The following is a 13,238-nucleotide window of genomic DNA, read 5'->3' on the forward strand; positions in this document are numbered from 1 at the left end:
TGACTTGCATATGCTCATGCATAAGACATAATGATACATTCATATGTGCATACATATCTGTATACATAGACACGCGTATACATAGACACGCGTCAGAGCTCGAGCCACCAATTCTCAGATAGCACGAAAAAAAAAAAAAAAAACAGCTCATGAGTATTGCTTTGTGAAGTTTCCTTATTCTATTCAAATCCGCAAGTATCCCGTGACGTCAAAAATTTGCGCTCGCTTCGCAATTCAAAGTAATAACAAATAACTTACATGTATTTCTGCAAATGGGGGAGTGTAATATAAAAGATTCCACCATCGTCTTTGAGAATGTGAAACCTGTGCACGACATCGGAAATTCAGCTCTCTCTCTCTCTCTCTTTCTGTCAGTTGCTTGCACGATCGTGAACCGACGCTCTCAGTTGCAAGTTCTGAGCTCGGGTTCCCAATGAGCGCGCCTCAGTGTTTTTTGTATCGTCCACGCGAACGGTTGATATTTTCTGATTGTCGATTGGTGGCAAGTACAGACCTGCATATGTATGTATGTATGTCAAGCTACAAATATATTAAAATTGAATTTTCTCTTATCAACGTAAATAGTTCCTACAAGAGTAAAGTAAACAATTAAAGAGACACCTACTTCATCAAATTGCAATGTTTGGGAAAATCGGTGCTTGGCTTGCATTATTGTACATATTCAGCTATAGCGTTCATAATGTGGAGCTGAGAAATATTGGAACAGTGAACAGAGAGAACAAAGGACCGCAATGCGGTTATCCGGTAAGTGATTGAAGTGTTATTATCAGTTTAATCAATCTAATAAGCACAATTGACCTATAGACATGTGTACTATAAGCTCATATATATTTATATATATTTATATAGGCTACTTGTAAGAATCTTTATTGAGCTACACTCACTGGTGATAAGAGCAAAAATTGACAAATTGCAAAAAGGGAATTCAAATAGAATAATTTGTGCAGCTATTGTTTATTTAGCTAAGGGTGCTGATATGGTATATATGTATGTATATTTATATGTATGCAAACTACTTTAAAGACAATAAATAAACTTTGGACAGTATATAATAGATAGATAATCAGATTAAGTAAAGAAGAAAAGACAAAAAATTGAAGGCACTTTGAACGCAATAAAATATTGAAAAAATTTTAATTATGGGATTTTAGAGGAAAACCAACCCAGGATTAACAAAGAATTACTTATGGAAACCGTTAAAATATCACTAACTTAATAATTTAGTTAAAGTTTGACCATGCTTGCCCGGAATTGCGTTTGGAAACGGTTTTAATATCGCTAAAATCAGCAAAAAATACAATAATTGTGCTTGCACTTTTGTAAACAATAAAAGTCGAATTATATTTTGACAACTTTTCCCACTCATTGGAAAAAACTCTTCTACGTATATTGACTGCAGGAATCTTTTAAAAAATTTGACATTTTTCAGAGTTGTCATCCAACGCCACCAGGTATGCTAAATGTGCATCTTATAGCGCATACCCATGATGACGTTGGCTGGCTAAAGACGGTGGACCAATACTATTATGGCAGCGAGACTTTAATTCAAAAGGCCGGTGTCCAGTATATAATCGATTCCGTTGTGCAATCCTTGTTGAGAGATCCGGCCAAGCGTTTCATCTATGTTGAGTCGGCATTTTTCTTCAAGTGGTGGAAGGAGCAAACGGCCGAGTTGCAGGAGAAGGTCAAAATGCTTGTAAATGAGGGAAGGCTGGAGTTTATTGGCGGAGCTTGGAGCATGAATGATGAGGCAACAACGCACTATCAAAGCACAATCGATCAGTTTGCTTGGGGCTTAAGGCAGGTGTCAAATTACAGGCGTCAATACTTGTAATATAATTTGTAATGCAAAAGCGTCCTTTTTTAGACTACTAAATGATACCTTTGGGGAATGCGGTCGTCCGCGTGTTGGCTGGCAGATTGATCCCTTTGGACATTCGCGAGAGATGGCATCAATGTTCGCCCAAATGGGATTCGATGGCATGTTCTTCGGTCGCCTGGATTACCAGGACAAGGACGAGCGTCTGATGATGCAGAAGGCCGAAATGATTTGGCATGGCTCAGCAAACTTGGGTAATGTTTAAAATACAATTTATACGAAGTCATTATTAATTATTTACCATATTATTTGCAGGTGATAAATCGGATTTGTTTACGGGTGCCTTGTACAACAATTATCAAGCACCCGCTGGCTTCTGTTTCGATATACTCTGCGCGGATCAGCCAATTATCGATGGCAAGCATAGTCCAGATAATAATGTCAAAGAGCGCGTAAGTGAAAAGTTTTCCATAATTTCTTGTCTGTCCCCCAACTCCGTTCTCATATATGAATTGTGTGCTCGCTTTTGTCCTTTTCCTGTTTCACATAATAATACTGCATCAGGTTAATACGTTTTTGGAATACGTGAAAACTCAAAGCAGATATTATCGCACCAACAATATCATCATAACAATGGGTGGCGATTTTACCTATCAAGCTGCTCAAGTCTATTACAAGAATTTAGACAAACTAATACGGTAAATTAACAAAAGATTATAAAGATTACTTTTTTTTTGCCTACTGTTAACGAAAGCCTCTTAACCATATGCATCCATTTATCCATTTATCAAGTTGTTTGTTTAAGTAGTAATTAGTAATAATGAGAGTAAATGCTTTTGTTGTGTGTAGATCGATGCATTCTTTGAGTTTGTCACTAAGATGGCCAAAGGATATCGAACATCCAACTTACTTATTACTATGGGTGAGGATTTCCATTACCAAAACGCTGAAATGTGGTATAAGAATCTGGATAAACTTATTAAGTGAGTAGCGTTAGAGGCTTTCCTTAACCAAATTGCTTAAATTACGTTTATATACACACCCTGTAAAAAATAAGTGCTGTAAATTTTGAACTTTAAACTGTTATTGCAATTTGCGAGTATTGTGCAACGAGCAACCAACAATCTCGATCGATTTACTCGTTATCAACGATATGGCAGCGCTGCAAAAAGGAATCCGACATAGCTATTTGCGAAAACAAAAATATTGTTCTGTGAAAAATGAAAATTTAAAAATATTTATTATAATAAATATATATAAATCTAAATGCTATCGACTAGTGCTAAGACCATTCACTGTTGGACCAAAACTGAAAATGGAGGATCCCCTGGCGTTGCCAGATGCACAGCGTTGCCAAAAAGGCCAAACATTATTGCTAACAGCTGAAATTAACGGTAAACAACTTACAAATATTTCAAATAATTGATGTATAAACGTAGTTTTAGTAAGCCAATACGTAAGTGAATGGAAATTATTTTTGGAGGAGGCATGCTCTTTAATTCTCTATTCGAAACATTTAGGTATGCAAATGAGCGGCAGGCAAATGGGTCGAATATTAATTTGCTATACTCGACGCCGTCGTGTTACTTGAAATCGCTGCACGATGCTGGCATTTCTTGGCCCACCAAGAGCGACGACTTCTTTCCCTACGCATCGGATCCACATGCCTACTGGACAGGGTACTTTACGTCGCGTCCGACTTTGAAGCGATTCGAGCGTGACGGGAACCATTTCCTTCAAGTGTGCAAGCAGCTGACCTCACTGGCTCCCAAGCGATCGGCTGAGTTTGATCCGCACTTGAATTTCATGCGCGAAACAATGGGCATAATGCAGCATCACGATGCTGTAACGGGCACGGAGAAACAAAAGGTCGCCTTGGACTATGCGAAACGATTGAGTGTCGCTCTACGCGCCTGCTCCACAAACATGAGATCTACATTAAATCAACTATCGTCAGGAAAGAATCGTAGCACTGCGGTGCCAGCTGCATTGGAATTTAAAACATGCACATTGCTCAATATCAGCAGTTGTGCTCTATCCGAGACAAACACTCGATTTGCACTCACACTCTACAATCCACTGGCCCACGAAACCGATGAATATATCCGCATACCCGTTGCGGACTACAAATATGCTGTCCTTGATCCTACAGGTGAGACTGCGATACACCTTATTGTAAAAACATACTCCATTTATTATTCCATATTCCTAGGCAAAAGTTTGCCGACTCAAGTAGTGCCTGTGCCCAACGCTGTGGCCAAGATTAAGTACAGAAGATCGATTGCTCAGTACGAGCTCATTTTCTTGGCAGCCAAACTGCCAGCTGTTGGCTACAGGACCTATTATATTGAGAAACCAGATATCGCTCCCGATGACCTCAAACCCGGTCCGGCGCCAAAGAAGACATCCAGCTTAACACGTATTGGAAACGGAGTAAATGAAAATTTTATATAAATTTGCTCACTAATAATTGATTGATTTACCTAATAGAATATTAAATTGACATTCGACACCAATGGCTTCCTCTCCGAAGTCACAGCCGATGGCATGACGCGTCAGCTTTCCCAGGAGTTTCTGTATTATGAAGGTGCCATTGGCAACAATGCGGAATTCCTCAATCGCTCCTCGGGCGCCTACATATTCCGTCCTAAGGCGGACAAAGTGTTCTTTGCGTCAGATCGCGTCGCCATTGAAGTGTACAAGGGTCCGTTGGTGCAAGAGGTGCATCAGAAGTTCAATGATTGGGTCAGCCAGGTGGTGCGCATCTATAAGCAGAGCAACCACGCTGAATTCGAGTGGCTGGTTGGACCTATTCCCATTGAGGACCACATGGGCAAGGAAGTAATTACTCGCTTCAAGTCAGACATTGAGTCCGATGGCATATTTTACACAGATTCAAATGGTAGGCGGACAAGCTTTTATTTATTTAGACATTTCATCTAATTCCCTTCTCAAAGGTCGTGAAATGTTGAAACGCCAGCGAAATCATCGCGAAACCTGGAACGTAAAGCTACAGGAAAGGGTCTCTGGCAACTATTATCCGGTCACTACGAAAATTGCATTGGAGGATACAACAGCACGCATGGCCATCCTGACGGACAGGGCTCAGGGTGGCAGCTCATTGCAGGATGGTGAATTGGAATTGATGGTGCATCGACGTTTGTTACACGATGATGCGTTTGGTGTGGGCGAAGCTCTCAACGAAACCGAATTCGGCGAGGGACTGATTGCCCGTGGTAAACATCATTTGTTCTTTGGTCAGTCTGATCGACGTCCAGGTGTTTCTCTAAAGGCAATGGAACGTCTTCTTCAGCTGCAGACCTTGCTACCCGCCTGGAAGTTTTTCAGCAATATGACAGCATACAGTTCCGATCAATGGCTTACTTCGTTTACAAATACAGTTAGTATTCCCCATGAATTCGCATAATCAGTATTAATTAAATATGCATTGTAATTTCTAGTTTAATGGTGTATCAGTGATCCTACCAAAAACAGTGCACTTGCTCACATTGGAGCCGTGGCATGAGAACGAGTTACTTGTCCGATTTGAACATATATTGGAAAAAGATGAAGATAGCCGATATTCGAAATATGTTCAATTTAATATAAAGGATGTGCTAGCTGCCTTTAATATTGAAAGCATTCGCGAGACGACTCTCGATGGCAATGCCTGGCTAGATGAGCATCGACGCATGGAGTTTGTGCCCGATCCCGAGGAAGAGTCTTACGACGCCTATGGCACATTCGCGAAGACATCGGGGGCCGTCCACTTGCTGGAAGCCGCCAAACCTCTACTGGAAGCCAAATATTCGAAGGAAGCCTTGAAAGCCGGAGAATTGGGTGCGGAAAGCAATCGGCTTAAGCGTAATGCTGACTCCGGACATTTTATATTACATAAGAGACGATCGCAACAGGTCCGCGCAGATAATGTTAATGAGAATGTTGTACCAAAATCAAATGACCGTGAACAGTTTCTTATAGAGCTAAGTCCAATGGAGATACGCACTTTTGTCGTATATTTATCAAAATAGCATAATGATCACTAATCTAATTGTATCAATTGTTATGTAGGTACGCTCAATTGTAGAACATAAAAGAGTTTGTGCATTCAACAACGCTTGTCTCTTAAACTTAACTCGCAATTATCTCCCTCAATGGAAGCCCAGTTGGGAAGTTCTGTGGTATACTCCCAGCCAATACCCTGTAATTACAAATGGTTGCATAAGCATCTCAGATTACAATATAATAAAATAGGTCTTACTTTGTATTTCCACGCATGCAGATACATAACGAGATCTGCCGGCTTTGGATCCCGATAGTTCATCCTACATTCTTGGCAATGCGGGTCTACAGATAGCTTACTGTGATCAAAACTACAATCAGCGGCCTCATGACCAGTTTGTGTGGAAACAGTAACCTAAACGATGAAAACCACATTAGTGTAAACAAAAGCACTGCGAGTGATATCAAAACAATTATTACCTTAGCTTCAGGAGATGACTTAATTTCAGTTTTTAATTCAGAATTAGAATCAGTGTTAGCCAGCCTGCTGACAGTATTTTCCGAGACTTTGAGCGATTCATTCGTGGAGACTTCGCGAGCACCATCAATACCCAACCAGTTTTCGGCGTTGTGTATGGAAATCAAATCGCGTATTAGCTGATCATCAGATTTGCCTCCAATATCACCACCGCGTCCCTTCAAGGGTCCAAACACTTCGTGATTATATAAGGGATCGTTGACAATCGGATAGCCTGTCGAAATAAATAGTTGAATTCAAGTCACATCCTAAAGTAAACATTTCTGCTCACCTAAATATTGTAGGTGCACGCGGATCTGATGCATGCGTCCAGTCAACGGTTTGCACTGCACAATGCTATAGTCGCCAACTTGCCCCAGTCTCTTGAATGTGGTTTTGCAATCCTTGCCCTTTGGCGACACCTTGCAGACTCCAATTTTATAGCTAACCACTTCAATCGGTTCATTGCACTCGATATTGCCACTGAAATGAAAATAGATGGTTTTATAATATTTTGACTTACAGAAGGAATTATAACTTTGTCCAACAGCATGAACAATATAAATAATAATGAAAAAATAAATTAATAAGAGAGTCAATAGAATAGTCTTGATAAAGTCGCTGAGTACATAAATAAAGGTCAGCATTTCTGATACAATACGTGAAATATTCAGTTACAACAAGAAAATTTATGAAACACTTATTAATAGGTTAACCATACTCCTAGGAATTTGCTCGTGTTAACACAGATATTTTCATTGATGTACTAGATAAAGATTGCTATTAATCCACACTCTTCCACTGTCAAATGTAAATCACACTTTGCATGAGATCTACACAATCTCAATTGACATTGTTTTACAATCGGAAAAAATCAGATATCTTTATATAAGTCAAATGTAGTGCTTACTCGGGAAAACAGCCCTCCACACAGCAGACATATTCCTTTTGTACTTGTCTATTTCGTATTTGTTGCTCCATTTCACGTGCCTTCTCAGCTGTGCGTCCAAACAACAAAAGTCCTGAAGTTAGCCGATCTAGTCGGTGTATCGTACGCAGATTCCTCATGTTGAACTCCTTGGCCAGTATGAAAATCATCGTATTGTGTCTGTAACGCCCACATGGATGAACCTAAAGATACATATGAAAAGTTTAACAATTCTTATTAATAGTTTTAAAATTAAGCTTACGGGTATTGACGCAGGTTTGTTCACAACTAAAATATCATCATCCATGTGGACTATCGTAATGGGGTGTGCCGTAACCGGAACTTCATGCCTGCAAAAATTCAAAGATTAGTCCACAAATGAGATATTAAAGATTGGCTAATAAATACCTGTGGACTGTATTTGCAAGCAGATCGTTGTGCTTCAGCCGGTAGTCAATGGGCACCTTCTCATGGTTGACGGTTAGGGAGCCAGCCTCAATGCTGCGCTTATATTCCTCGGCGGGATGTGCACGAAATTCCCGTGAGAATACATTGAGAATCCCCTCGCCGACCCATCGTCCCTTCGTGAACGTTGTAAATGTAAAAGAATAAGGATAGACCTTTCGCAAGCCTTCAATTGCGTTTCACTTTGCTGTTCATAATATATATATAGAATGCTTAACTATTGCCTACCATTCTCTATGTAATACGACGTCTCCTCATAACGTTCCTCGCTAAAACCGGGTCGTGTCAGTTTCAGATCTTTTGTCTCCAATTTGGGCCTCTTTGCGTCCACAATCTCTTCCACCTGGGGCGTCTTTCGTTTTTCTGGCAAATGTACGCCTGATTCCTCAGCAACAGTCGCCAGCTAAAATGAAAATGTTTGAGTCGGGCAATTAAGGTATGCAACATCGATGCAACAGGTATCACTTGGAATCACACTACGGGTCATTTGACAATCCTTGAACTATAGTTCAGGCAATAGTAACTAATCTAATGCTGATTGTGCTTTATAACTAATTCGCATTTAACTGATTAAAAGTCCATATACTTTTAAGACCCCGGAATTGTTATATCTAGTTGTTTTGTATTATTATCAAGTGCGTTTTATTATATTGAAATCTCCCCCGAGAATATTGATATATAATATAATAAAATACATTGTATATATTATTATCGATCTTACAGGAACGTATTTTCATATAGATATCTTACTATATTCAATCAAATTTGGCAATAAAACTAAAGGAATATTTTTAACAGCTGGGTACAGGGTACCTCGTAGTCGAGCTCACTCGACAGCAGCACTTCTTTTTAAATGATTCAAATGATCTAAATTTCTTTTTATAAATTGACATGCTGCAAATGCAATCAAATTCAAACTGGCATGCAGCAGCTACGACATGGGCAGAAAAGTACAAAAACCACGCAAAATTATGATTACCTTTATTCGTTAGCCCAAATATCCCTAAGGAGGAACACATTGTGACGAAACTGCGCAAACGAATTGTGAACATTTTGTTTCATCTTGGAAATACTAGTGATATTTGTATTTGGTGATTTTCTTGTTGCCAAGCAGTAACTTAAGCAATTATGCGCTATTTGATTAATGCAAATTTGCAAATAATTGCACTTGTATTTTGTTTAAATGGGAAAAATATAAACATTCACACAAACAAATAGCAGTCTGAAAACCGAGTTCGAAATTCTTTTCCCTTTTTTGTTTGCTTGTTTTTTCAAATCAAATTAATACGTTTGTTTAGCGAAATAGTTGAATTATTTGTTTGTAAATAAATAAGAAATTGCATTCGCTGTCTGCAAACAATATTCATTTGATTTCAAATATTTATTATGGGGGCGTATTCAATTGCTCGATAGCAACCGAATTTCAAATGACTATTAAACGAGGTCTTTGGCATAGTAAAATGTAAATGAAGTCGCATATTAAAGTAAACGTACATCACAAGTTTCAAGTTCTTTTATGACGCGGGCTTATCAAAATGTAGGTTCAAGGAGCTCCTTAAATGACACAGTGGTGGGTGGTAGTAAGACGCAAACTCTGCTGAAAAAAAATACTTACAGATACGAGAAAGGAAGAAAAAGAAGCAGTTAAACAACTGCAGGAAAAGTAATAGGAGGCAACGTAACAAACCCAAATTGTCATCATAAAACAGTGGTCTGCAATCGTGTCTTGGAGGAAGAGCGAAGGAACAGGCACACACACACACACACACACAGACCAGACCAGACCAGGCCAGGCCAGGAGGAGTACCCAAAGGAATGCTCAGAGTGAGCCGGAGTGAATAAAACTGCATTCAAAACAAAGAAAAGAAGCTAGAATAATAAAAAGTGTGCTGGTAATAGTTGCACATGCACCACCAATACATTCACACATTTGACATCTCCTTCTATTTTAATGTCGAGACACGTTCCTTATTTCAATAGCACACACACATACAGACACACACACACACAGAGACAAATTTAAATGCAAGTGACACAATAGGCGCATAATGGAAGACAAAAAACATTTAGAGCAATTTACTTTTAAGCAGCATAGCGATACACCTAGTTAAAAACAGAAGGAAAAAACAGGAAAAATGGAGGAGGCGGCAGTGCTGATAATTGCGGAAGCGTCAGGTTGGCCAACTTGACAAGACGCTAGCTCCTCCTCAGCTATCAACAACAACAACAGCAACAACAAGGAAGAAGGAACAACAACGACAACGTTGACGATAACACGAAGAGCGTCGAAAGCACCCTTCAAAATGAACGACCAGAAAGGAAAGGCAAAATGAGAAATAATTATGCCAAATCCGCGGTTAAAATATGAAGGTAAACGAGACACACACACACAACTACACACACACACACAACTGCACACACACACACAACACACACACACACAGAGACAGTTAGCCATAAGCTGTATCGTTAGCCGAGCCAAACAAAGGTAATCCTTGTAACTAAAATGGCTCTTGTTGCGGTGAACGAAATGTGTATGAGTTTATTTAGTAGAGGTTGGCATAAGCTATATAATTAGTGTTGTAAGACTGCATATATATATATATATATATATATATATATACAGAAATCTTGTTGCCTTGCTAAACACCAGCAACTGCTCTCAAATTCCTTGGCATATATGCAAAACCTGCAAAACCAGTTGACAGGAATAAAGGATTCAACTATGTATTTCCTGCGTAGCCAGTCGCAATGAGATATTCATAAAGCTTCGATCGGATTTTGTTTGGCTTGCAAAAGCCATTTAAATATGTAAATCTCTCGGTGAATTTTGATAAATATTCAAGTTTGTTGTCCTCGAACAATTTGAATTTGAGAAGAATAGAATAGAATAAAATAGGACAAAGTTGATGCTGCACTGCTTTCATTTATACACTCATAAAGAGAGTGTGGAGGGGTTATCGACTTGTAAGGAAGCTCTTAATCGATTACAAATTAATTGGATATAAACACAAAATTAAATAAATTTACAATAAAAGTGAGAAGTGAGATAAGAAGAAGTAATACTCCAATTAATTCTATCTCATATAGTAGTTAAAATACTTTTTGTCACGAATCTTGGCCTACCATCTTTTGTAGCATACTTTTTTTTATATATATTTTTAGACATATACATATATGTATATCTAGTTTATACCATGCTTCTTATTTGTATTATTTGTATATTTACATACATAAATCTATATTCGTATACAAAAAACGCGTACGCATTTGAAAAACATTTAAAACTTTGCTCAAATAACCTTGTTCTCATTGCTTGCAGAATTTTATGCATTTCGATATAAATCATTGAAAAGTATGAACATTAAATAAATAAAATACATGTACAGACATGTGTGTGAGTTTTTCAAAATTTAAAACAAACATATTGAAGACCTATTTAAAAAAAATGAGTTTGGAAAAATCGCACTTATTTTAAACTTTTGCCAAAAAACAATCTTAGAGAATGATTATGCACAATGCGCCAGATTGTCATTTGTTTGGCAAAAATTCAAAACATTTTTGGAAATAAATTCGAATTTGAGTTAACTTTTTGAAAAATCATACTTTAAGTATAATATATGTATAAATATAATCAGTATTACTACAACTCAGAGTTTTTTTTTTGTCTTTTAAAAACGGAGAAAAACTTTTGTCATCTTTTGTCTATTTTTTTTATACATCTCGATTAAAAGCTAAGGGTTAATCTAGAAATGAACAAGTGTAAATAAACATATTTATTTATATCTGCATACGTATGTATTCTGTAGGGAATAAAACATATCACGTTTCTATGCATTAGAATAATAGAGAGAGTAACAGTAAAGCAGAGATGCCGTAATTAGTTTTTCCATTCAAAAACATTAACAAAGGGACACTCAGGCTCGGAAGCAAACTGAACTTTTATTGTCTATGTTGACGTTTTCATAAAGTTATTACAAAACGCACAGAAGAAATGCAGCACAGTCGATGCATAAATTGTGTGTTGTTTAAGTTAAATTTCTAAATAGTTACAAATATAAAATGGCGAAATCGATTTCTTTGCGTTGATGAGCCAAATAAATGTTGATGTTCCCTCGAGACTTTCTCGTTATTCCTTCCCATCTTCTCTAAATCATTCCTTGAATGAACCGCTTCAAGTACTATGTAATGATTACAAATAGACTTTATCACATAATCAATTCAGAGTCCCATCTATTTCTATCATTAAGACCTCTATTTTAGACGTCTTGTCTCAAGATTAACATTTTCGCATGCATTGCTGGCTGGGTATCGAACTATTTTTATCCTTAATCTCCATAAAATTAATTTAATTTAAACGTTTTTTTAAACTTTAAATATCTCCTCTTATAAAAATATATATATTTTTAGTTTCTAATTTAAATTAATATATTATTATTTCGTATTATTGCTTAATTCAGCTCAAAAAGAAATAAAAAATAATTAAATCAAATTAGTTTAGCTTACTTGACTGCCGCAATCTTCTTCGCTGGCTTCAAAAGTCCAAACGCCGCTCAAAGAATTTGGTTTTTCCGCTTTGGCTTCATTATCCGCTTCAGTTTTAGCGCCAGTCTCATTTTCAGTTTCAGCTTCAGCCTCAGCCGCATTCGTTGATGAGCCGCCGCCGGCATTGTTTGGGCTGTTTAAGTTGGCCCGGAATAGAAAAATGTTCTCCACGTCGACGGAGCCGTCACCGTGCTGAGTTTGGACATGGCGCAGGGTTTTGGGCAGTGTCATTGTTGGCCAACACAGTAGCGTGGTATTTGTGGCCCTGACTTTGAGTTGCGCGGCGTTCAGCAAACGTCTCCTAATGAATAAATTAAACCACTGCAAACAAAAACAAAAAAAATCAACACGTGTGCGGCAGCCAAATAAAAAATAAAAAACGAATACACTATGCACAGTAAATGAAGAAATCCATGTAAAACTGTTTTACACTGTCTGCCGTTGAGCACTTGCCAGGCGAATTGTGTTGTCCGCGTAGCGCAAATACTTCATCAAGTATTTAAATAAATATTTATCTTATTCAATGCAAAACAATGCAAGCGAGTTCGCTAAAGTAGTTCCGATTATTATTTTGGTGAGCCAGCAATTGAACTAAGCGAACTAGCGGAATCGGTTTATCAGTTCATTCTGTTCAATTTGAATACCTTGTAAACAAACTGAGTAGATGGGGTATATTGATTATTGGATTATAAAAATATAAATATAATTAACATGTGATTTGCTTACAATTTATGTATATTAATGAGGTTTAAATTGCTTATGCAAATTTAAGTGATTTTTTTTTACATGATATGTTAGGCAAACAGAAATACTACGTCTGTGAATAAGAAATATGAGTGGAGTGAGCGCATTTCTACTCAGTAATTTTATTTTTTTAAGCGCAAAGCATTCGCACACCGCTCAGCTCAGTGTGGAGCTAAAATTAAAAGCAATCAACAATA

At 37.8% G+C, this 13,238-nt stretch overlaps 2 protein-coding genes across 5 annotated transcripts; one reads left to right on the plus strand and one right to left on the minus strand.

Moving 5' to 3' along the window:
• Window positions 1-585: 585 nt before the first annotated feature.
• Window positions 586-5,952, plus strand: LOC6566719 (lysosomal alpha-mannosidase). Of its 2 annotated transcripts, none has more exons than XM_001993023.2 (10): window positions 586-765; window positions 1,451-1,821; window positions 1,889-2,094; window positions 2,156-2,292; window positions 2,405-2,538; window positions 3,361-3,992; window positions 4,053-4,273; window positions 4,331-4,742; window positions 4,798-5,240; window positions 5,302-5,952. In XM_001993023.2, exons 1-10 carry the CDS (start codon window positions 640-642, stop codon window positions 5,869-5,871), a joined length of 3,252 nt encoding a protein of 1,083 aa, XP_001993059.1. In that variant the 5' UTR covers window positions 586-639; the 3' UTR covers window positions 5,872-5,952. The 2 variants fall into 2 exon arrangements, with proteins under 2 accessions (XP_001993059.1, XP_032595570.1); XM_032739679.2 differs by lacking the exon at window positions 2,405-2,538 and adding an exon at window positions 2,690-2,823.
• On the minus strand, window positions 5,949-12,865 carry LOC6567078 (RNA pseudouridylate synthase domain-containing protein 2). 3 transcript variants are annotated; one of them, XM_032739680.2, is made up of 10 exons: window positions 12,751-12,865; window positions 12,259-12,618; window positions 7,981-8,155; window positions 7,696-7,918; window positions 7,550-7,637; window positions 7,270-7,490; window positions 6,652-6,842; window positions 6,323-6,594; window positions 6,102-6,257; window positions 5,949-6,041 (listed from the first exon to the last, which is right to left on the minus strand). In XM_032739680.2, the coding sequence occupies exons 1-10, from the start codon at window positions 12,787-12,789 to the stop codon at window positions 5,949-5,951; spliced, it is 1,818 nt and encodes a 605-aa protein (XP_032595571.1). In that variant the 5' UTR covers window positions 12,790-12,865. The 3 variants fall into 3 exon arrangements, with proteins under 3 accessions (XP_032595571.1, XP_001993060.1, XP_032595572.1); XM_001993024.3 differs by lacking the exon at window positions 12,751-12,865 and adding an exon at window positions 12,728-12,744; XM_032739681.2 differs by lacking the exons at window positions 12,259-12,618; window positions 12,751-12,865 and having other exon boundaries at window positions 7,696-7,907; window positions 7,981-8,026.
• Window positions 12,866-13,238: the final 373 nt, after the last annotated feature.

This window comes from Drosophila grimshawi, unplaced genomic scaffold (genome assembly GCF_018153295.1).
Source record: "Drosophila grimshawi isolate 15287-2541.00 unplaced genomic scaffold, ASM1815329v1 contig_1377, whole genome shotgun sequence".
In the NCBI taxonomy this organism is placed as follows: domain Eukaryota; kingdom Metazoa; phylum Arthropoda; class Insecta; order Diptera; family Drosophilidae; genus Drosophila; species Drosophila grimshawi.